This window comes from Anolis carolinensis, unplaced genomic scaffold (genome assembly GCF_035594765.1).
Source record: "Anolis carolinensis isolate JA03-04 unplaced genomic scaffold, rAnoCar3.1.pri scaffold_7, whole genome shotgun sequence".
Taxonomy (NCBI): Eukaryota; Metazoa; Chordata; class Lepidosauria; order Squamata; family Dactyloidae; genus Anolis; species Anolis carolinensis.
Genome location: NW_026943818.1, coordinates 22,503,323 through 22,529,367, shown reverse-complemented (window position 1 = coordinate 22,529,367; position 26,045 = coordinate 22,503,323). Strand labels below are relative to the sequence as shown.

General features: G+C 38.3%; 1 protein-coding gene and 1 long non-coding RNA gene across 7 annotated transcripts in view; one reads left to right on the top strand and one right to left on the bottom strand.

The window, feature by feature from the left end:
* rad51c (RAD51 paralog C) overlaps nt 1-26,045 on the top strand; it is a 38,340-nt gene that overhangs the window by 622 nt on the left and 11,673 nt on the right. For 3 of the 6 annotated variants that reach the window (XM_062958942.1, XM_062958943.1, XM_062958941.1), the window contains exons 2-6: nt 4,559-4,817; nt 4,912-5,078; nt 7,462-7,595; nt 12,512-12,643; nt 17,934-18,000. In XM_062958942.1, coding sequence (XP_062815012.1) covers nt 4,559-4,817; nt 4,912-5,078; nt 7,462-7,595; nt 12,512-12,643; nt 17,934-18,000 — 759 coding nt within the window. Of the gene's footprint in view, nt 1-4,558; nt 4,818-4,911; nt 5,079-7,461; nt 7,596-12,511; nt 12,644-16,321; nt 16,394-17,933; nt 18,001-26,045 lie in introns of those variants that run through there. The other 3 variants (XM_062958945.1, XM_062958944.1, XR_010000052.1) reach the window with 2 other exon arrangements.
* Nucleotides 5,027-26,045, bottom strand: part of LOC134292976 (uncharacterized) — a 43,828-nt gene continuing 22,809 nt past the window's right edge. Inside the window, exons 2-4 of the long non-coding RNA XR_010000053.1 lie at nt 22,800-22,863; nt 12,446-20,437; nt 5,027-5,110 (exon numbers count right to left, since the gene is read on the bottom strand). This is a non-coding gene — a long non-coding RNA (uncharacterized LOC134292976). The remainder of the gene's footprint in view (nt 5,111-12,445; nt 20,438-22,799; nt 22,864-26,045) is intronic.

Below are 26,045 nucleotides of genomic sequence, written 5' to 3'. Positions count from 1 at the left end.
AACGCATTTTTGTAGTCAATGTTTTCAATACATCATGATATTTTGGTGCTAAATTCATAAATACAGCAATTACTACGTTGTATTACTGCATATTGAACTACTTTTTCTGTCAAATTTGTTGTAGAACATGATGTTTTGGTGCTTACTTTGTAAAATCATAACTTAATTTGGTGTTTAAAAGGCTTCTCCTTAATCTCTCCTTGTTATCCAACATATTCGCTTATCCAACGTTCTGTCGGCCCGTTTATGTTGGATAAGTGAGACTCTACTGTATATCTATGGAATAATAATGTCCAGGGTGAGAGAAAGAACTCTTGTCGATTGGAGGCAAGTGTGAATGTTGCCATTGGCCACTTTGATTAGCACTGCAGCTTAAAGGCCTGGCTATTTCCTGCCTGGGGTATCCTTAGGGGTTGTGAGGTCTTGTTGGAAACTAGGCAAGTGGGGTTTATATACAGTAGAGTCTCACTTATCCAAGCTAAACAGGCCGGCAGAAGCTTGGATAAGCGAATACCTTAGACAATGAGAGATTAAGGAGAAGCCTATTAAACATCAAATTAGGTTATGATTTTACAAATTAAGCGCCAAAACATCATGTTATACAACAAATTTGACAGAAAAAGCAGTTCAATACAAAATAAGGCTATGTAGTAATTACTGTATTTACGAATTTAGCACCAAAATATCACGATTTATTGAAAACATCAACTACAAAAATGCGTTGGATAATCCAGAACGTTGGATAAGCTAGTGTTGGATAAGTGAGACTCTACTGTATCTGTCGAATGATGTCCAAGGTGGGAGAAAGAAAAGAACTCTTGTCTGTTTGAGACTACAGTGTGAATGTTGCCATTGGCCACCTTGATCAGCAGTGAATAGCCTTGCAGCTTCAAAGCCTGGCTGCTTCCTGCCTGGGGCATCTTCAGAAGCGGTGAAATACCTGGAACATGGCCATACAATGCTATTCTAATTTTACACACACATATATATCTATATACAGTATTTATTTATTTATTTATTTATTTGCAACATTTATATCCTGCCCTTCTCACCCCGAAGGGGACTCAGGGCGGTTTACAAGTATATATACATATATTATATTATACAACTATATCGCAATATTATTAGTAATATTGCATGTAATATAAATATACAATTATAATAGTCAATTATAATTATTATTACATTGTATTACATCATAATATTATTATTAATATTACATGTATATACAATGTATTATAATATTAGTGTAGTATAATATTATTATATATCATTATATCAGTAGAGTCTCACTTATCCAAAACTCGCTTATCCAACGTTCTGGATTATCCAACGCATTTTTGGAGTCAATGTTTTCAATATATCATGATATTCTGGTGCTAAATTTGTAAACACAGTAATTACTACATAGTATTACTGCATATTGAACTATTTTTTCTGTTAAATTTGTTGTTTAACATGATGTTTTGGTGCTTAATTTGTAAAATCATAACTTAATTTGGTGTTTAATAGGCTTCTCCTTAATCTCTCCTTATTATCCAACATATTCGCTTATCCAACGTTCTGCCGGGCCGTTTTTGTTGGATAAGTGAGACTCTACTGTAGTTCAATACTAAATAAGGCTATGTAGTAATTACTGTATTTACGAATTTAGCACCAAAATATCACGATTTATTGAAAACATCAACTACAAAAATGCGTTGGATAATCCAGAACGTTGGATAAGCTAGTGTTGGATAAGTGAGACTCTACTGTATCTGTCGAATGATGTCCAAGGTGGGAGAAAGAAAGAACTCTTGTCTGTTTGAGACTACAGTGTGAATGTTGCAATTGGCCACCTTGATCAGCACTGAATAGTCTTGCAGCTTCAAAGCCTGGCTGCTTCCTGCCTGGGGCATCTTCAGAAGCAGTGAAATACCAGGAACATGGCCATACAATGCTATGCTAATTTTACATACACACACACACATATATAATATAAATATATTGTATATTATTAAAATATTGACAATAATTTTATAATGCAATACAATATTATACTAATAATAATATAATATGATAATATTAATCATATATTATATATTAAATGTAATACTATTAATAATATTACCATATAATGATATACAGTAGAGTCTCACTTATCCAAGCTAAATGGGCCGGCAGAAGCTTGGATAAGCGAATATCTTAGACAGTGAGGGATTAAGGGAAAGCCTATTAAACATCAACTTAGGTTATGATTTTACAAATTAAGCACCAAAACATCATGTTATACAACAAATTTGACAGAAAAAGTAGTTCAATACACAGTAATGTTATGTTGTAATTACTGTATTTACGAATTTCGCACCAAAATATCATGATATATTGAAAACATTGACTACAAAAATGGCTTGGATAATCCAGAAGCTTGGATAAGCGAGACTCTACTGTATTTTATACGTTGCTGTGAGTCTTTTGGGTTGTGTGGCCATGTTCCAGGTACTGTACTTCACAACCTCTGAGGATGCCCCAGGCAGGAAGCAGCCAGGCTTTGAAGCTGCAAGACTATTCAATGCTGATCAAGGTGGCCAATGGCAACATTCACACTACAGTCTCAAACAAAGAGTTCTTTCTTTCTCCCACCTTGGACATTATTCCACAGATATATAAACCCCACTTGCCTAGTTTCCAGCAGACCTCACAACCTCTAAGGATGCTCCAGGCAGGAAATAGCCAGGCCTTTAAGCTGCAAGGCTATTCAGTGCTAATCAAAATGGCCAATGGCATTTTGTATGGCCACTTACCTCCAATAGACAAGAGTTCTTTCTCTCACCCTGGACATTATTCCATAGATATATAAACCCCACTTGCTTAGTTTCCAACAACTTCCCAACCTCTGAGGATGCCTGCCAAAGCTGTGGGCGAAACGTCAGGAGAGAATGCTTCTGGAATATGGCCATACAGCCTGGAAATCTCACAGCAACCCAGTGCATGGTTAATTTAAATATTCAAGGGTCTAAACCAGTAGATGTCGCTGTGATATTATATTTCAGAAAATTCCATTTCCTTTCACTCATCACAAACATGAATTTCATAGCAATTTTCTCAGGCAAGGAAATGCAGGAAGTTTGGCCAGAAAACATGCGCATATATATATATATATATATATATATACATACACACACACACACACACACACAATATAAATTACAATAATATATAATAATATAATATATTGTATATGAATATAATAATAATATTTTGTAATACAATATAATACTAATAATACAATATAATAATATTAATTATATATTACATGCAATGTTATTAATATTACAATATATAGATATAGTACAATATGGTAATTTATGCTATGCTAATAATATAATATTGTATGTAAATTTAATTTGTAAGCCGCTCTGAGTCCCCTTTGGGGTGAGAAGGGCAAGATATAAATGCATTTAATAATAATAATGATAATAATAATAATCCCAGGTGACAGTTGCATTGACAAAAAACAACAGGAAAAACTCAGCCGCTATCAGGACCTCAAGATTGAACTTCAAAGACTCTGGCAGAAACCAGTGCAGGTGGTCCCGGTGGTGATGGGCACACTGGGTGCCGTGCCAAAAGATCTCAGCTGGCATTTGGAAATAATAGACATTGACAAATTTACGATCTGCCAACTGCAAAAGGCCACCCTACTGGGATCTGCACGCATCATCCGAAAATACATCACACAGTCCTAGACACTTGGGAAGTGTTCGACTTGTGATTTTGTGATAGGAAATCCAGCATATCTATCTTGTTTGCTGTGTCATAATAATAATAATAATAATAATAATAATAATAATAATAATAATAATACATCACACAGTCCTAGACACTTGGGAAGTGTTCGACTTGTGATTTTGTGATAGGAAATCCAGCATACTATCTTGTTTGCTGTGTCATAAAAATAATAATAATAATAATAATAATAATAATAATAATAATAATAATACATCACACAGTCCTAGACACTTGGGAAGTGTTAGACTTGTGATTTTGAGATACGAAATCCAGCATATCTATCTTGTTTGCTGTGTCATAATATAATAATAATAATAATAATAATAATAATATATTGGAACCTAGGCTAGTGAGTCCCCTTGGGGAGATGGGTCGGGATACAAGAATAAAGTTGTTGTTGTTATATATCTGTGGAAGGTCCAGGGTGGGAGAAAGAACACGTGTCTGTTGGAGGCACATGTGAGTGTTGCAATTGGCCACCTTGATTAGCGTCAAATAACCTTGTAGCTTCAAGGCCTGGCTGCTTCCTACCTGGGGCAATCCTTTGTTGGGAGGTGTTAGCTGACCTTGACAAGAGGGATCCTCTCATCCAGTATATAAATCCCGCTTGCCTAGTTTGCAACAGACCTCACAACCTCTGAGGATGCCTGCCATAGATGTGGGCAAAACGTCAGGAGAGAATGCTTCTGGAACATGGCCATACAGGCCGGAAAACTCACAGCAACCCAGTGATTCCGGCCATGAAAGCCTTCGAAAACACAAACCCTGTTCTGTTTTGGTTTTTTAGAAGCAGGAATCTCTAAAGAGGAGGCGTTAGAAATTCTGCAAGTGGTCAAACGGGAGCAACCCAACGAGGGAGGAAAGTCTTCGGGGGAAGCCACGTCTTTTAGGAAATATACAGCACTTGAACTTTTGGAAGAAGAACAAGCCCAGGGTTTCATCGTAACGTTCTGCTCTGCCCTGGATGGAGTCCTGGGTGGCGGCATTCAACTTGGCAAAATCACGGAGATCTGCGGAGCTCCAGGCGTTGGCAAAACACAGCTATGGTGAATATTCAGAGCTCAGATATGAAATCTTTGTCCAAAAAATCCAGTAGCAGACCAATACGGATGTCTAAAGCATTTCTCTCTTCTTTTACAGCATGCAATTGACGGTGGATATACAAATCCCGGAGAGCTTTGGAGGGCTCGCCGGAGAAGCCGTTTTCATAGATACGGAAGGGAGCTTTATGGTCGACCGAGTAGCCGATATGGCAGTAGCCTGTGTCCAGCATTGCCGGCTTATTGCAGAAACACATCCAGATGAAGGTTTGTGATCACTCACCATTCCACCATGTCTCCTGTGTCAATATAACAATATAAATAATATATAATACTAATAATATAATATATTGTTTATTTATTTAATTATTATTTATTTACAGCATTTATATTCCGCCCTTCTCACCCCGAAGGGGACTCAGGGCGGATCACATTACACATATAGGCAAACATTCAATGCCTTTTAACATAGAACAAAGACAAGACAAACATGGCTCCGAGCGGGCCTCGAACTCACGACCTCCTGGTCAGAGTGATTCATTGCAGTGATTCATTGCAGCTGCTCTCCAGCCTGCGCCACAGCCCGAGCATTTATACATTCATTTATTTATTTACTACATTTATATCCCGCTCTTCTCACCCCGAAAGGGGACTCAGTGGCTTACAAATCAAATAATAATAATAATAATTTTATTTTTGTACCCCGCCACCATCTCCCCGGAGGGACTCGGAACGGCTTACAGATATAAAACCAACATACAATAATATCAAATACAAAAACACACAAATAAATTTAAAAAATCACAATCATTATAAAACACTTGAGAAACACAGCAATAAAAACATAAAATGAGCTGGGCAAAGGTACATACAATATAGTATTAGCATAACAGTAAAAACATTAAAATAATATATTGTACTATATCATTATATGGTAATTATATTATTATTAATATTATTAATATTATTAATAATATTACATATAATATGCAATATATAATTTATATTATATTATTATTAGTATAATATTATATTACATTACAATATTATTGTCAATATTATAAGTATATACAATAAATTATATATTTTATAATATTGATAATAATATAACGGTGCTCCATGCAGTCATGCCGGCCACATGACCTTGGAGGCTTCTACGGATAACGCCAGCTCTTCGGCTTAGAAATGGAGATGAGCACCAACCCCCAGAGTCAGACATGACTGGACTTAACGTCAGGGGAAAACCTTTACCTTTACCTTTTAAATATAATATTGATAATAATATTATAATGTAATACAATATAATAATAATACACTATTATAATTGTATATTACATATTACATGTATTAGTACTAATATTGCAGTATAGTGGTATAGTACAATATAGTAATAAATAATGCTTATATTCTGCTTTGCTAATACAGTAGAGTCTCACTAATCCAAGCCTCGCTTATCCAAGCCTCTGGATAATCCAAGCCATTTTTGTAGTCAATGTTTTCAATATATTGTGATATTTTGGTGCTAAATTTGTAAATACAGTAATTACAACATAACATTACTGCGTATTGAACTACTTTTTCTGTCAAATTTGTTGTATAACATGAAGTTTTGGTGCTTAAATTGTAAAATCATAACCTAATTTGATGTGTATTAGGCTTTTCCTTAATCCCTCCTTATTATCCAAGATATTCGCTTATCCAAGCTTCTGCCGGCCCGTTTAGCTTGGATAAGTGAGACTCTACTGTAATATAATATATTGTATGTACATATAATGTTGATAATATTATAATGTAATACAATATAACAATAATAGTACACTATTATAATTGTATATTATATATTACATGTAATGGTACTAATAATATTGGAGTATAGTGGTATAGTACAATATAGTAATATATAATGCTTATATTGTGCTTTGCTAATAATATAATATATTGTATGTACATATGTTGATAATATTGTAATGTAATACTGTACAATATAATAATAATAGTACACTATTATATTTATTATTTATTTACTACAATATTTATATCCCGCCCTTCTCACCCACTCAGGGCGGCTTACAAAAACACATATATAAAAATCGTACAGTGCACTATAAAACAGTTAAAAATTATTGTTAACTTACATCAGTATTCATTATAATTGTATATTATATATTACATGTAATGGTACTAATAATATTGGAGTATAGTGGTATAGTACAATATAGTAATAAATAATGCTTATATTGTGCTATGCTAATAATATAATATATTGTATCTACATATACCTTGTAAGCCACCCTGAGCCCCCTTTGAGGTGAGAAGGGCAGGATATAAATGTTGTAAATAAGTAAATGATAAATAACTGAAAGGATAGGATGTCAGTGAATAATGCACTTTAGTTACCAATCTATTCAGTACTGCTGCTTTTAGTCTACCCACCCATGAAGATGACAGAAACTTGCCAGTTGATATTATTTATTGTTACAATATTGCTGTTTTTATCCTATTTTTATATTGTGAATTGCTTTTTAAGTATTTATTTTTATTTTCATTGTGTTGTCGGGCCTTGCCTCATGTAAGCGGGATAGAAAAATAAAGTTATTATTATTATAACAATGTGTATGTGATTGTTTCCCCTTTTTTCCCCCTCTTTCAGACCATCCGCCAGCTTTGGAGACTTTCTCCCTTGACAATATTCTCTCTCATATCTACTATTTCCGTTGCCACGACTATGTGGAGCTGTTGGCACAGGTCTATCTGTTGCCTGACTTCCTCTCTGAACACCCAAAGGTAGGGGGGTCAAGAAAGGGGCCAAAAAGGAGAGGTTTCCTTGAAATATATGGGATCAGAGCAGCATTGATAGATCAAAGTAGTAAGAATAGCTTGACCATATTGAACCCATGTATTGCATGTCGGGTTTGTGGGATTGTGACCCTGTCCTCATGCTAGATTCCCATCTGATCTTTCAACAGGACTGGTAGGATGGCTTTGCTTTGCATGTTTTTCTTTATCTATCAGCTTGTGTGTCCTTACAGCTCACTCCTAATACTGGCCTCAATTCAGGCCAGAGATTAGGACCTCCTGATGTTGATGGGTTTGAGCTCATTGAAGAGCCAGTGGAGATACAGTGTGTTGAGCTCCTTAGCTCCGGAGTTACCTCTGCTCCTCCACTTTCTCCCATCTTCCTTTTTCTCCACTTGTCGTTATAAATACTCCCGAATTCGTTGCCCTGTATCTTCCGCTTTCAAGTGTTGCCTGTGTCTTGACCTTAACATTAACACAGTTGGCTGCTGACCTAAATTTGGGCAGAAATGTGTCGCCTAAATATGGTTAGCAAGCATTTTCTGTGCATTTTTAGGGAAAGGTTTTGCTCCTGCTATCTGGATCTGCTCCGAGGTTTTATATCCAGAGAATATAAAAATATGGGATCTGGGCCCATAACCAACTGTCAGAGTAATTCGCAGCGTAGCAGCAGTTGTATGTTGTCAATGGAGCGCAGAACGAAGAGACGTCAGAAACGATGTTAAAAATATATACAAAGCTTTACTTTACAAAACAAACAGAATTGCAGACGAACACAGGCTTGGCTTTCACTCTAGGCAGACACAAACTAGAACAGAGCAAGATCTCAACTGACTAAATCAGTAATATACAAACACACTTGAGTCTGGATACTCCCAAGATTCCAGCCACACATCAAGGTCAACACAGCTTCTCAGTCATTAACTCTTTACAGACTATAGCATACTCTGGATCAGGGGTCCCCAAACTTTTTAAACAGGGGGCCAGTTCACAATCCTTTGGACCGTTGGAGGCCCGGACTATAGTTGGCCAGCGAGCAACAATAATTAATAATAATAACAGCAATAATAATAAAAAAAGAGGGTTGGAAGAGATCCTTTGGGCCATTGAGTCCAATTCCCTTCTGCCTTTCTGTACCGAAAGCACAAGCAAAGCACCCCTGACAGATGGCTACCCAGCCTTAATGTTAATAATAATAATAATAATAATAATAATAATAATAATAATCCCCCCGTCGGTGCCACACTCCAATGATGACTGAGAGCTGTCATCATTGTCCTAGACACTTGGGGTGTGTTCGACTTGTGATTTTGTGAAACGAAGTCCAGCATATCTATCTTGTTTGCTGTGTCATGTAATAAGGGTTGTAAGAGAAGAAGAGACCCCTTGGGTCATTTAGCCCAACCCCTTTACGCCCTTGTGCTGTGGGGGCCGGATAAATGGCTTCGATGGGCCACATCCGGCCCCCGGGCCTTAGTTTGGGGACCCCTGCTCTGGATGATGCAATACATGCTAGACACAAATTTCATTTAAACACTACCAATACACAAATCCCACATTAACAATAGGCCCATATTCTCTTGTGTGGTTGGTTCAAGCATTGGACGATGGCTCTGGGATTCAGCCCTGAATACTCATTTGGGCACGTCACACACTCTCAGCCCTGGAGGAAGGCGATGGCAAGCCCTCTTTGGACAAATCCAACTGGCTGTATTTTCTGTAGTTCTGTATCTGCTCTCTAAAGAGGAGATAAGCCTGGAACGCACGCTCTGCCCAGCCAAAGCGATGGCTATAAAAGGGCATGCCTTTCCTTGTGTTATTGACTCTGCGCATCAGTGGAAAATAGCTCAGGGCTTGAAATGTGTCAAGCCTTTCAGCCTGTGCCAGTTTGGGTAACGGTGAAGCCCTTCCTGCATTCTGGCAGAAGTGATGCTCAAATGTACCAGAAGTGTCAGCAGCTATGAGCAAGGAATGCCTTTCACACTTTCCATCTTTTTCTTTTTTTTTTCTTCTCCTTTTCGTCAGGAAACCCTCCTTCACAGAAGGAGTGTGGGAGAGAGGGGGGGAGATTTCTAAAGCCTTCAAATTGCTCTAAAAGTATGTTCTAAGAATCCTCCCATTTCCCTGAAATCTTAATGGGGTTCTTCAATTAGAAATAAGACAAGAATGACTCTTAAAATTACCCAAAGGATGGCTTTATGTCCAGTATGGATAATTCCCCAGTGGAGTGCCACAGGGTTCCGTCCTGGGCCTGGTTCTGTTCAACATCTTTATTAATCACTTACTGTATATGCTCGAGTATAAGCCTAGTTTTTCAGCCCTTTTTTTAAAACTGAAAAAGCCCCCTTCGGCTTATACTCGGGTAAGGGTCCTGGTTGGCTTATATTTGGGTCAGCTTATACTCGAGAATATATGGTACATTTATTATTTTTCTCTATTATTATTGGTATTATTACATTTATTATTTTGCTCCATTGTTGTTGCTACTACAGTAGAGTCTCGCTTATCCAATGTAAACAGACCGGCAGAACGTTGGATAAGCAAATATGTTGGATAATAAGGAGAGATTAAGGAAAAGCCTATTAAACATCAAATTAGGTTATGATTTTACAAATTAAGCACCAAAACTTCATGTTATGTAACAAATTTCACAGAAAAAGTAGTTCATTACACAGTAATGCTATGTAGTAATTACTGTATTTACGCATTTAGCACCAAAATATCACAATGCATTGAAAACATTGACTACAAAAATGCGTTGGATAATCCAGAACGTTGGATAAGTGAGTGTTGGATAAGTGAGACTCTACTGTATTACATTTATTTTACTCTATTTTTATTATTAATAATAATACATTTATTATTTCACTCTGATATTATTGTTATTACATTTCTTTATATTAAAAGGATACATAAGGGCATTTACATTGAAGAAGATGAGAATAATGATTTAATCAGAGTTGGACAGTCTTATCTTAAATTTGAGCTTTATGTAAATATTCAAAAACATTTAACCTACCGATGCCTCGATTCATGTAATTTTATTGGTATCTATTTTTATTTTTGAAATTGACCACCCTCGGCTTATACTGGAGTCAATGTTTTCCCAGTTTTTTGTGATAAAATTAGGTGCTTCGGCTTATATTCGGGTCAGAAATAAATATAGATACCAGTAAAATTTACATTAATCGAGGCATCGGTAGGTTAAATGTTTTTGAATATTTACATAAAATTCTAATTTAAGACTGTCCAACTCTGATTAAATCATGATTCTCATCTTCTTCAATGTAAATGCCCTTATGTATCCTTTTAATATAAAGAAATGTAATAACAATAATATCAGAGTGAAATAATAAATGTATTAATAATAATAAAAATAGAGTAAAATAAATGTAATAATAACAATAAAAATAGAGTAAAATAATAAATGTAATAATACCAATAAAATAGAGAAAAATAATAAATGTACCATATATTATATTAATTTTATCAATATTTGTATGTATGTATTTTTATCCTTTACCATTTAGCTTGTAAATCGCCTAGAGCATCTTGGATGGAGGGCAATTAATAAGTAAATGATGATGATGATATATACTCGAGTATAAGCCAGCCAGGACCCTCACTCGAGTATAAGCCGAGAGGGGCTTTTTCAGTCCTTAAAAAGGGCTGAAAATCTATACTCGAGTATATACATTAACTGGATTTTTACTGCCAGAGTGGGAGAGATATTCAGTGTTTCTTCTATATACCAATATAACCTGACCATCTTCAGGGACTATATGTACTTTGGCCAATACTGAAGGGCGCCAATTGTTGTCCTTTCTGGAGAAGCTATGTCAAACTCTTCTGTCTTGGGAGGCTTGAAATGATGTAGGCACCGCAAGTCGTACTTGCGACAAATGAACAATTTGTGCAGCGTAGGTCGCTGCAGCGAAGGAATCCTAATATATCATAATTAAGCACAGTGATAGGAATGAGCCTTGGGCATTCTTGTTGACTTCCTTCTGAATTATGAATAGAATGGTTAGGCAAAGCAAACACCTAGAGGGGAGGTAAGAAGGACGCCTTCCCTGCACAGAAGGGTGCCGCTGTGTGTATTTTCCACATTGCTTCACAAATTGGAGGGAGGCAGTCTTCTATCTGGTACTGAGCAGATCATGCTGAAAACTGGATTTCCTTTGAAAGAAAGGGTGTTTTGTAATCTGTAAAGTAGTGCCAACCTAGCAGTTTGAAAACATGCCAATGTGAGTAGATCAATAGGTACCGCTCCGGCGGGAAGGTAACGGCGCTCCATGCAGTCATGCCAGCCACATGACCTTGGAGGTGTCTACGGACAATGCCGGCTCTTCGGTTTAGAAATAGAGATGAGCACCAACCCCCAGAGTCAGACATGACTGGACTTAACGTCAGGGGAAACCTTTACTTTTACCTATATCATTATATGGTAATATTATTAGTAATACTACTGCCGGCCACACGACCTTGGGGGAGTCTACGGACAACGCCAGCTCTTGGGCTTAGAAATGGAGATGGGCACCAACCCCCAGAGTCAGACATGAGTGGACTTAACGTCAGGGGAAACCTTTATCTTTACCTATATCATTGTATGGTAATATTATTAGTAATACTACTGCCGGCCACATGACCTTGGAGGAGTCTATGGACAACGCTGGCAATTCGGCTTAGAAATGGAGATGAGCACCAACCCCCAGAGTCAGACACGACTGGACTTATCGTCAGGGGAAACCTTTACCTTTTTAAGGTAGTGAAAAGATACCCATTGCAAATAGGGAAGGCTGGATTTCAGTGCAGAAATGAAAGTGTGGATTCCTTACCCCTTGCAACTGTCCCATTTGCTTCTCACCCGTTTCATTTTCAGCCTGTTTGTATCCTGTCATTAGGTCCGGCTGGTAGTGATTGATGGCATTGCCTTCCCTTTCCGACACGACTGGGAAGATCTCTCCCTGCGAACACGGCTGTTGAATGGCTTGGCTCAGCAGCTGATCAGTATCGCCAATGATCACACATTAGCTGTGAGTTTTGGGGTTGGCTTCTGGAGGGGGAAGAGTGGGCGCAAGTGTAAAATAAGAAGTTAAACCAAATGAGAATGTTAAGCCCTGCAATGAACATGTGCTAAGCTTGCATTATAGGACTACTAGCTGTGCCCAGCCATGCGTTGCTGTGGCAAAGTATGGTGGTATGAGAAATAAAGGATCTTATATTATCTGCTTAGAACTGGATTATATGAGGCCCCTTCTACACAGCTGTATAAAATGCACACTGAAGTGGATTATATGGCAGTGTGGAGTCAAGATAATCCAGTTCAAAGCAGATAATATAAGATTATAAATGGGTTATATAGCAGTGTGGAAGGGCCTTGAATCTGCACTGCCATATAATCCAGTTAAAATCAGATAATTTGTATTTTATAGGCAGTGTGGAAGAGGTCTAAGTGAGGCCTAACTCTGCCTGTCCCCTGGGCTGAGTGGGTTGCTAGGAGACCAAGTGGGAGGAGCTTAGCCTTCTAACTGGCAGCAACTGGATAAAAACAATTATTCCTTCTCCCTCTAATTAGGACTTTTCCTTTTCTTTTTGTTGTATGAACGTAGAGGCATGGATGAGGGGTTGTGCTGCCAAGTTTAGTGTTTCTGGGTTGTGTAGTTTTGTTGTTTTGGCCTAGGCCGAAATTTCATTACCCTTTTATATATATAGATCTTTTCCTATTCAAGTTGTTAGGAATTGTAAGAGTTGAAGTCCCAAACACCCGGAGGGCCAAAGTTTGGCCATGCTTGCCTTAATCCGTCAAAATTCTAAAATTGGAGGGATTCATCTCCCGATTGGTGCTTGTTATTATGCACTAGCTGCAGAAGCCAGCTTTGCTTGCGAGAATCATTAACCACCGCTAATGATCTTCGGCTTCCACTGCTCTGACAGATGGCTGCCTGTGTCTTTGGGTGCTCAAAACATTTCTCACATTGAGTCTTAGTCTCGGTTATCCTTGAGAGAGCATGCCTTTCCTGACCTGCTCTGAAACATATTAATCTCTAAGAATAAAAGCAAAGGGTGCTGAAGCCACACAATGTTGAATTTTAAAGCGTTGCAACTTTCCGTGCTTAACCGGTAGTAGAAATCTTACAAAGGATGTGTCAGATTATCACTCTGCATGAGTGCAAAAAAGGCAAGCGATTTTCATGCAGATTATATATGTAGGCTTGCTTTAAAGGCATATTAATCCAAACGGTCCTTCCAAGTTGGATGAAAATCGATTTTTACATGATGCAGTGATCAACAGAAATATAATTTCATTTACAGTAGAGTCTCTCTCTCTCACACACACACATATATATAAATATATTGTATATTATTAAAATATTGATAATTTTATAATGCAATACATTATTATACTAATAATAATACAATATGATAATATTAATTATATATTATATATTAAATGTAATACTACTAATAATATTACCATATAATGATATACAGTAGAGTCTCACTTATCCAAGCTAAACAGGCTGGCAGAAGCTTGGATAAGCGTATATCTTGGATAATAAGGAGAGATTAAGGAAAAGCCTATTAAACATCAAATTAGGTTATGATTTTACAAATTAAGCAGCAAAACATCATGTTATACAACAAATTTGACAGAAAAAGTAGTTCAATACGCAGTAATGTTATGTTGTAATTACTGTATTTACGAATTTAGCCCCAAAATATCACAATGTATTGAAAACATTGATTACAAAAATGTGTTGGATAATCTAGAATGTTGGATAAGCGAGTCCTGGATAAGTGAGACTCTACTGTTTAGGCTATCCTTAAAGGCATACTAATCCAAACGTTCCTTCCAAGTTGGATGAAAATCAGTTTTTAAATGATGCAGTGATCAACAGAAATATAATTTCATTTACAGTAGAGTCTCACTTATCCAAGCTAAATGGGTCGGCAGAACCTTGAATAAGCGAATATCTTGGATAATAAGGAGGGATTAAGGAAAAGCCTATTAAACATCAAATTAGGTTATGAATTTACAAATTAAACACCAAAACATCATGTTTTACAACAAATTTGACAGAAAAAGTAGTTCAATACGCAGTAATGTTATGTTGTAATTACTGTATTTACGAATTTAGCACCAAAATATATATTGAAAACATTGACTACAAAAATGGCTTGGATAATCCAGAACGTTGGATAAGTGAGTGTTGGATAAGTGAGACTCTACTGTATTACATTTATTTTACTCTACTTTTATTATTATTAATAATACATTTATTATTTCACTCTGATCTTATTATTATTATTGCATTTATTATTTTACTCTATTTATTATTACTTGTATTATTTTACTGTATTTATTATTATTATTACATGTATTATTTTACTATATTATTATTAAAAGGATACATAACCACATTGACATCGAAGAAGATGAGAATAATGATTTGATCAGAGTTGGACAGTCTTATCTTAAATTTGAGCTTGATGTAAATATTCAAAAACATTTAACCTACTGATGCCTCAATTAATGTAATTTTTTTGAGTTTTCAAACTTTATTGAATGAAAAACAATGTTTAACAGAATGTTTGTATTGAATGTACAATATATATAGGCTATCTTTAAAGGCATACTAATCCAAAGGTTCCTTCCAAGTTGGATGAAAATCACTATTTACATGATGCAGTGATCAACAGAAATATAATTTCGTTTTTATGAATTGCTACTACAGTAGAGTCTCACTTATCCAACATAAACGGGCCGGCAGAATGTTGGATAAGCGAATATGTTGGATAATAAGGAGGCATTAAGGAAAACCCTATTAAACATCAAATTAGGTTATGATTTTACAAATGAAGCACCAAAACATCATGTTAGACAACAAATTTGGCAGAAAAAGTAGTTCAATATGCAGTAATGCTATGTAGTAATTACTGTATTTATGAATTTAGCACCAAAATATCACGATATATTGAAAACATTGACTACAAAAATGCGTTGGATAATCCAGAACGTTGGATAAGTGAGTGTTGGATAAGTGAGACTCTACTGTACTTTTGTGGTCTGTTCATTAGCCACAATGTTTGAGTAATTCACAGTACAAAATAAAAAAAAACCCACAGGAATATGGTAAAGATAACGTGAAAAATCCAACATAGAGGCCTGCAAGATAGCTTCCTTGCATTGGGTTACTGTGAGTTTTCCAGCCTGTATGGCCATGTTCTAGAAGCATTCTCTCCTGACATTTTGCCCACATCTATGGCAGGCATCCATCCAGAGGCCATTCAATGCTAATCAAGGCAGCCAATTGCAACATTCACACTTGCCTCCAATAGACAAGAGTTCTTTCTTCCACCCTGGATATTCCACAGATATATAAACCCCACTTGCCTAGTTTCCAACAGACCTCACAACCTCTGAGGATGCCTGCCATAGATGGGGGCGAAACATCAAGAGAGAATGTTTTAGAACATGGCCATACAGACCGAAAAACTCACAGCAACCCAGTTATTTTGGCCATGAAAACCTTTGACAACACTTCCTTGCATTCTTCTTGCTTGCAAGCTCTTTTGTTCTGTCAGGCTTTGGCCTCAGCTTGGACGGATTGTGCATGCTGATAGTTCCAGCTAGCGTTGCACCGATGGGGGGCACACTTGAGCTACAACTATTTATAGGTGGCTTTTTTTTCTGAATTCCTACCACGCAGACAAGGATTGTTCAGGAATGAAGCTTACGCAAGTCCTGGAATGGTTCTTGTCGCTCTCACTCCTGTTTCCAGGTAACTCGGCACCTCCTTAAGCTGCAATTTTGCACGCCTGCTGGGATTTCTCGTTTTATTGCCATGCTGCTAAAAATAAACCTCGACAATACGTCCTGTTACGCGGATGGTGTTAGCCAGAGAACATAACTAGAAAAGAAGTCGGCAGAATCCAACCAAAATTCTTTTTAGTTCAGAAATGGTGCTGCAAACAATAGACATCCACGTTTCCCATTGGGAAATCCATAAGCAGGACAAGAGGCAATGCGGGTTATCTGCTGTGTTAACAATATCGTGTTTAAAAGCATGTTGGGTCTGATCCTGGAAGTAAATGGTAAACCCTAATCCCACCTATCCTAAAAGAACATGTCCAAGTTCTCTTTATATCCATTAGTATCTTGCAGTAGCAAGTTCAGTTCTGTGGTCATAGAATCATAGAGTTGGAAGAGACCTCGTGGGCTATGCAGTCCAACCTCCCAAGATGCACTGGTCTGTGAAGAAGTGCTTCCATGTCTCTGCCCAGTATCTCCTTCCATGTCTTGAAGATCGCAACTTTCTCAGGCCTCCCCTATTAAATGTTTTGTCTGTTTTATAAGGATGACAATTTGAGGAATGACAGTTGAGGCTTGAGTCTGTTTGAGTGCAGAAGCCAGTGTTAGGAGTTAGAAGACAGTTGAGGCTTGAGTCTGTTTGAGTGCAGAAGCCAGTGTTAGGAGTTAGAAAACAATTGAGGCTTGAGTCTGTTTGAATGCAGAAGCCAGTGTTAGGAGTTAGAAGACAGTTGAGGCTTGAATCTGTTTGAGTGCAGAACTCAGTGTTAGGAGTTAGAAGATAGTTGAGGCTTGAGTGCAGACGCCAGTGTTAGGAGTTAGAAGACAGTTGAGGCTTGAGTCTGTTTGAGTGCAGAACCCAGTGTTAGGAGTTAGAAGATAGTTGAGGCTTGAGTCTGTTTGAGTGCAGAACTCAGTGTTAGGAGTCAGAAGATAGTTGAGGCTTGAGTGCAGACGCCAGTGTTAGGAGTTAGAAGACAGTTGAGGCTTGAGTCTGTTTGAGTGCAGAAGCCAGTGTTAGGAGTTAGAAGACAGTTGAGGCTTGGGTCTGTTTGAGTGCAGAAGCCAGTGTTAGGAATCAGAAGACAGTTGAGGCTTGGGTCCCTTGGAAGTAGACTGTTATGGAAGAGCAATATAGTTTTTGACAAGACTTTTAAAGACTATAAGTCAAAGATACAAACTAAAATGCCGAATAGAAACAAGATGTTTATGTGCCCAGTGATCTTCCATTACTCAATATACTAAAGGAACACCTTTGAAATTCTGGTACCCAATAGGTTATGTTCCTAACAGGTCATAATCCCCATTAGGTTGTGATCCTAATAGGTCATAATCCAATAGTCCAATGTGTCTGAGGTGCCATTATTAACTTCTGGTTACCTGAGCGCTGAATTGACGTGATTAACTAAGACAGGATATTTTAATTAATTACAATTGTATTGGGCTTTTCTCTCCCTTACTCCATCTTTATTGCCTATATTCCATGTAGATTTCTTGCCTCTCACTTTCAGGTAGTGCTGACCAATCAAATGACAACAAGATTTGGACAAAGCCATTCCTCATTAGTGCCTGCCTTAGGTAAGTGTACAGACATGGTAGTTATTTGAAGAACTTACCCTTGCTTTACATTAAAAAGGGGGCTCGTAAAAATCAGCCTTAGGGGGAGATTAAAACGCCTGTAAGCAAACTCCTTAGATGTTTATCCTTACCTCTGGCCTGCCTAATTCTTTATAATGTTTTAAAAATGTGACACTCAAATTTGTCGAGCTACAAAATAGGACAGGACCTGGCCATTGATAATACGATTGAAGTCAGATACACATTTAGGAAAAACAAGGACCAGGACACGTGTAAAGAGTCATCTTAGTTTGTTTTCCTGACTAAGAGGAGATGACTTGAGTTTAAATTTGGAGTTAGGCATTTGCGGAAATTAGTTCCAAAGCAGAGAACATATCAGCCAATGTTTTTATAAAGAAAAACAAGATTGTTGGAGATAGCAGTCTTCTCAAGTCTTCTCTATTTAATGTTTGTCTGTTTTATAATGTCTCAGTTTATTTCTTGAAGTGTATGTCTTCTTTGGTTTGCAGTTTTCTTAGCTCTGTGTACTTGAAGCAGTGGAAGGGGCTGCAGATCATGTGACTAGTTCAGTGACTGTTTAGAAAGACAGTTGAGGAATGACAGTTGAGGCTTGAGTCTGCTTGAGCACAGAAGCCAGTGTTAGGAGTTAGAGACAGTTGAGGCTTGAGTCTGTTTGAATACAGAAGCCAGTGGTAAGAGTTAGAAGACAGTTGAGGCTTGAGTCTGTTTGAATACAGAAGCCAGTGGTAGGAGTTAGAAGACAGTTGAGGCTTGAGTCTGTTTGAATACAGAAGCCAGTGGCAGGAGTTAGAAGACAGTTGAGGCTTGAGTCTGTTTGAATAAAGAAGCTAGGGGTAGGAGTTAGACACAGTTGAGGCTTGAGTCTGTTTGAATAAAGAAGCTAGGGGTAGGAGTTAGACACAGTTGAGGCTTGAGTCTGTTTGAATACAGAAGCCAGTGATAGGAGTTAGAAGACAGTTGAGGCTTGAGTCTGTTTGAATACAGAAGCCAGGAGTAGGAGTTAGAGACAGTTGAGGCTTGAGTCTGTTTGAATACAGAAGCCAGGAGTAGGAGTTAGAGACAGTTGAGGCTTGAGTCTGTTTGAATACAGAAGACAGTGTTAAACGTTGGAAGACAGTTGTGGCTTTTAGTCCCTTGGAAGTTGATTGTTATGAAAGAGAACTATTTTAAATAAGATTACTTGAATCTTTGCTGAGAGCATCAAATAAAAACAAGATATTTACACGCCCCGTGATCTTCAGTTGCCCAATAAACTAAAGGAATACTTTTGAAACTCTGCTACCCAATAGATTATGATCCTAACAGGTCATAATCCCCATTAGGTTGTAATCCTAACAAGTCATAATCCAATAGTCCAATAAAGATTTCTTGGTTACCTGCAGGTTGAAACTCTGCCATACGATTTAATACAAAACAGCCTATCTAATGAAATATTTTTTAAACCCGATCACCCATTTTTATTATTATTATTATTATTATTATTATTAAATTTTATTTGTACCCCGCTAGCATCTCCCGAAGGACTCGATGTGGCTTACAAAGGCCAAGGCCTCAACACACAATATAGCAATTCAAACAAAAGGCAAATTAAAACAATTAAAACAGTATAAACCACAACTTTTAAACTAGTCCCCCAGCTGAAACCCTTGACCTAACTAGCTTACCTGCCCAAACCCTTGACTTCCTAACCATCACCATTATTTTTCTCAAGGACATCCTTGTGGCTCTTGGATATTTGCCACCTTCTGTATTTTATAATACATGGCATGGCAACTGCCAGGAAAGATGTTATATTGACTGCGGCATGTGTTTTCAGTTGACGCAACCATCTACATCAGCTGCCAGATTTCTCTAGTGATCTTAAATGGGATCCCTCTACTCTGGTTAGAACCAATCGTAATTCATTTTCCAAATGGATAAAGGCTCTGACTTGGAAGCAGCTTTATACTGACAGCTGAATAGCAGGCATTTTTTTTTTGAGGTTCTTGCAATTAGGAGCAAGCAGTCCTTTGGTATCTGTGAATCACATAACAATTCCCTTGATTATTGGGGCCGGGGGAGCCATGAGAAAAAAAGTGACAGCCTCCTTAATATGTGCCGTGCAGCAGTTCAACCGCTTGGCAGAGATGTAAGATAAATTGAACAAAATAAAAAGCATGTCCTTGGAGGATGCTGGATTTGGAGTGTGCATGCTGATAAGGACCTTGCTTTCAAACGTTGACCTTTTGTCTCCTGTGCCGCCTCCCCCTCCACTGTGTACATGATTTTTGGCAGACAATCCGACTACAAAGCAAATTAGAGCTAATAGATCTAAAGGTGGGCAACTGGCAGTCCGCTGGCCGGGCCCGGTTCCCCGAGGGGGACCATCTGGTCCTTCCTTACCCGTCCTCTCTTCCCTTCATGTTCTTCAAACAGCCTGAGAAAAGAAAGGATTCTTTCAGTTGATATATGCATGGCACTCTCTCGATCTCTCTCCTTTTTCTCTCTGCCCTTTTAGGGCAGAGGTGGGTAACTGTATGGGGCGCCAAAATCTAGATATCCAAGCCCAATTACATATAATGGCTTCAGAAAATGGTTTCCCTTATAAGTAATGGTAAAGGTTTCCCCTGTTGTGTCCGACTCTGGGGTTGGTGCTCATCTCCATTTCTAAGCCAAAGAACCAGCGTTGTCCGTAGACACCTCCAAGGTCATGTGTCCGGCATGACTGCATGGAGCGCTGTTACCTTCCCGCCAGAGCGGTACCTATTATCTACTCACATTGGCATGTTTTCGAACTGCTAGGTTGGCAGGAGCTGGGGCTAACAGCGGGTGCTCATTCCGCTCCTGGGATTTGAACCTGGGACCTTTTGGTCCGCATGTTCAGGAGCTCAGCGCTTTAACACACTGTGCCACCAGGGGCCCCTAGTGTCCCTTATATGTACAGTAGAGTCACACTTATCCAACACTCACTTATCCAATGTTCTGGATTATCCAACGCATTTTTGTAGTCAATGTTTTCAATACATCATGATATTTTGGTGCTAAATTTGTAAATACAGTAATTACAACATAACATTACTGCGTATTGAACTACTTTTTCTGTCAAATTTGTTGTATAACATGATGTTTTAGTGCTTAATTTGTAAAATCATAACCTATTTTGATGTTTAATAGGCTTTTTCTTAATCTCTCCTTATTATCCAACATATTTGCTTATCCAACGTTCTGCTGGCCCGTTTATGTTGGATAAGTGAGACTCTACTGTAATGGAAATATCAAGGTTTGTTGTGTATGGGTTGCTGTGAGTTTTCCGGGCTGTATGGCATGTTCTAGAAGCATTCTCTCCTGATTTTGTGTGTGTGTGTGTGTCAGGAGCAACTTGAGTCGCTTCTGGAGTGAGAGAATTGGCCATCTGAAAGGACGTTGCCCAGGGGACGCCCAGATGTTTTGATGTTTTGCCCACATCTATGGCAGGCATCCTCAGAGGTTGTGAGGTGTTGGAAACTAGGCAAGTGGGGTTTATATATCTGGAATGATGTCCAAGGTGAGAGAAAGAACCCGTCTGTTTGAGGCAAGTGTGAATGTTGCAGTTGGCCACCTTGATTAGCATTGAATAGCCTTGCAGCTTTGTTGTGTATCTTTTATAATGAGCTGTAAATGGTTGGCACCATGGATGCAAAATCAGTGGATATAGAGGACTGATTGAAAATTGTGCCTTTTTTTAACCCATAGAGGATTTCAGGGATCACAAATTAGGGTCCAAGGGCCACTTTGCAGCCTACATGCCGCACTTCTCCCATCTCTGTTCTATGAATCTGAGTGGCACGGGATTGAGAAAGGGGTGCAGAAGACAGATGAAGTGATCTTCTTACCAATACACTGAGACAGGGGTCCCCAAACTAAGGCCCCCACCCTCAGTTTTATAATATAATATATTGTACATACATATAATGTTGATAATAATATTATAATGTAATACAATATAACACTAAAAATAATACCATATAATAATATTAATTATATATTCTATATTACATATAATGTTACTAATAATATTACAGTATAGTGGTACAGTTCAATATAGTAATATATAATGCTAATATTGTGCTATGCTAATAATATAATATATTGTATGTACATATAATTTGTAAGCCACTCTGAGTCCCCTTTGGGGTGAGAAGGGTGTGATACAAATGTAGTAAATAAATGCAGTAAATAAATAATAAATAAATTTTAGACTTAGGCTCACCCAAAGTCTGAAATGACTTGAAGGCACACAACAACAACAACAACCCTAATTAATATGACCATCTCATTGGCCAGAAGCAGGACCACACTTCCCATTGAAATCCTGATAAATGTATGTTGGTTAAAATTGTTTTTATTTTTAAATATTGTATTGTTCTTTCATTGTTGTTGTTGTTGTTTTTGCACTACAAATAAGACATATGCAGTGTGCATCGGAATTTGTTTGTATTGTTTTCTAATGATAATCCGGCCCCTCAACAGTCTGAAGGATTGTGGACCGGCCCTCGACTTAAAAAGTTTGAGGACCCCTGCACTGAGAGATCCATACAAATTGATTTCACTCTTATTACTATCAAGCTGAGGCAACCATATTATTATAGAAATAATAATAATAATAACTATTCAGGGACTCGGGGCGGCTTACATGGGGCCAGGCCTGATAAAACAAACAAAACAGTAACAAAGCAATAAAACAATTATCCCAGTAAAAAACATCAACATAAATAAAAACAATCATTAAAATCAAAATATAAAGACAGATGTATACATACACCACCTCCACTACTGTCTTCAGTTCTTTTTCCCGGCTTTATCTGTTTCAGGATGTCTCTGTCCCTATGGTCAAACAAATAGTTTTGTAAAAGATCTCTATATATATTTTAAAGAAGACAGCAATTAGAGGCTTTCCCACACTTTTAAAACGATGTGGAATATCACATTTCTTTCCTGCGTGTATTTATAAAACATTGCAATAGTGTTAGTCATTTTCACACCTTTCCCTAGCATCCCTTTCATTTTCCAGTCTATGTCTTTGGCATTGGCCACCATGCGAGAATTTTTTGCTCCTCTTCCTCTACCTCGACACGCTCCACACTTGCCCACGCTGCAGCACAGATGCCCTCCTCCTCCTCACAAGAGGCAACAGAGGTAGGCAACAACCCATCGGCTCCTAGCAACCAAATGCATCCATTTCACCGTCTGAGAAAACCCTGAGTTGGAGAAGGTGGTACCCACTTTTATTGTGCACTCTTGCAAGCAACACCTACTGAAAGCACACAGCTCTAGTCTGAGGACAAAATCAGAGGGTAGGAAGAAATGTTGACAAGAGAGCGAGGAGAGATTTGATCTCTTCCACTACAGCATACCAAAGATTTAAAGACTCTAGGGACTGGGATGGAACATAGAAACCTTGCCTTAATATGGCTTTAAAAGACATTAGGGGTGTGCTTTTAATTCTTCTGTATCTTCAATCCTCTGTGAAGTGGCAATAACAATATCAATATCTCCCCAATGTTCTTATAGCACCTTTAACTTCCTCTATGTTTACAAGTCTCACTTAGTGCACTTTGATCAGCCCATCCTTATGTTTTTATTGATGTATTTTAACTGTGTCTTATTAATGGTTTGATTTTAATCATATATGTTTTAATTTTTCATTTGTGCGTTTTCGGCGTTTGATGTTTTTGTATGTATACTCTATTGCATTTGTAAGCTGCCCTGAGTCCCTGCGGGGAGATAGAGGATAAAGGATAAAGGTACAAGGATAAAATTATTATTATTATTATTATTATTATTATTATTATTATTATTATTATTATTATGACACAGCAAACAAGATAGATATGCTGGATTTCATATCACAAAATCACAAGTCAAACACTTCCCAAGTGTCTAGGACTGTGTGATGTATTTTCGGATGATGCGCGCAGATCCCAGCAGGGTGGCCTTTTGCAGTGGCAGATTGTGATTTTGTCAATGTCTATTGTTTCCAAATGCCGGCTGAGATCTTTTGGCACGGCACCCAGTGTGCCCATCACCACCGGGACCACCTACACTGGTTTCTGCCAGAGTCTTTGAAGTTTAACCTTGAGGTCCTGATAGCGGCTGAGTTTTTCCTGTTGTTTTTTGTCAATGCGACTGTCACCTGGGATGGCAACCTTTTTCTTTTCCACAACTGTGATGTCTGGTGTGTTGTGTTCCAGAACTTTGTCAGTCTGGATTCAGAAGTCCCACAGTATCTTTGCGTGCTCATTTTCCATTATTATTATTATTATTATTATTATTATTATTATCATCATCATCATCATCATTCCCCTCCCCCACATGGTACTGTGCTTCTGATATTTTACGTACAACCTGCATAAAGGGAAAGCGAAACAAGAAGGCACTTAACGTTGCTTCTTTAAGGCTGCAGTTTCTCCCCAAATTTCATGTGCATAGCTCAGTAGATTTAGCAAATATGGCTCACTCTCACGTATGCCCAAGAAGCAAAGGGTTTTCATCAAGCTAGGTAAAGGTAAAGGTTTCCTCTGACGTTAAGTCCAGTCGTGACCGACTCTGGGGGTTGGTGCTCATCTCCATTTCTAAGCCGAAAAGCCGGCGTTGTCCATAGACACCTCCAGGTCATGTGGCTGGCATGACTACATGGAGCGCCGTTACCTTCCTGCCAGAGCAGTACCTATTGATCTACTCACATTTGCATGTTTTCGAATTGCTAGGTTGGCAGGAGCTGGGGCTAACAGCGGGCCCTCATTCCGCTCCTGGGATTTGAACCTGGGACCTTTTGGTCCGCAAGTTCAGCAGCTCAGCGCTTTAACACACTGCGCCACCAGGGGCACATCAGGCTAGTTGCTTCTTTATCTCTGGGTCCTTGATAGGTGCTTCCTCAGATTGTTCCACGTCTCTAAAAACATACCAGTACAGTAGAGTCTCACTTATCCAACACAAACGGGCTGGCAGAATGTTGGATAAGGAGGCATTAAGGAAAAGTCTATTAAACGTCAAATTAGGTTATGATTTTACAAGTGAAGCACCAAAACATCATGTTTTTCTGCCAACACATTTGGCAGAAAAAGTAGTTCAATACGCAGTAATGCTATGTAGTAATTACTGTATTTATGAATTTAGCACCAAAATATCACAATATATTGAAAACATTGACTCCAAAAATGCGTTGGATAATCCAGAATGTTGGATAAGCGAGACTCTACTGTACTTAGCTTTTCTTGTTTGGTTTTGTTCCAAAGCCCTTGTAAATATTATACAGGCAGAGAAGGGCCTAATGGAAACCGCAAGAATTAAACTGGAGGTTTTGCTGAGGAGCTGAGCTCCAAGCCGGCTGATCCCAGAGATAGCTTTTACTTGGCATACTTAGCAACGAGGTCAAATATTAATCTCTGACCAGTTTAATTTAGAAGCAGTGCTTTTCGCCAGGGAGTACAACACAGTCCCCGTTTCCTCCGCCTGGCATGCAGGGAGATGGGGTTTGAAATGGAAATGGCTTTCATTTGTATAATTCATACTCTAATCTCGACTTCCGAATGCTCCATCTCGTACTGGTGTGGTGACGAGAGCGGGCAAAGGGCCCTGGGGGTCTAGACATTTCCTTTGGAGGTTTCTTTCCTTGCACTGAGAGTCTTTTCCTTGGAAGAGGCGGAGGTGGTGGAGCGATGGGGCGTCTGCCGGCAGCTTGACAGATGCGCCCGTTTTGTGATGCTGGAGCTGTCTGGTGACAAGTGGGAGCAGCTCGCAGCATTTCCTTTAAACGGCTGCTTTGAAAACCCAGTCCATCTTCGGATGAAAGCGGAATGGCTAGAACGGGGCTGAGAGATGAGCTCAATAAATCTGTCTAGAAGTCAAATGACACAGTCAGGCATGAGCTAAAATAATGAGATTACGTTTCCTTCAAACCTTCTGATGTTCTAAGGAGAGGAGGCCTTCAAGTCCTGTTGTTACTGATCTATTAGGAATCCAAAACACATGGAGGGCCAAAATTTGCCCATGCCAGTTGTATACTG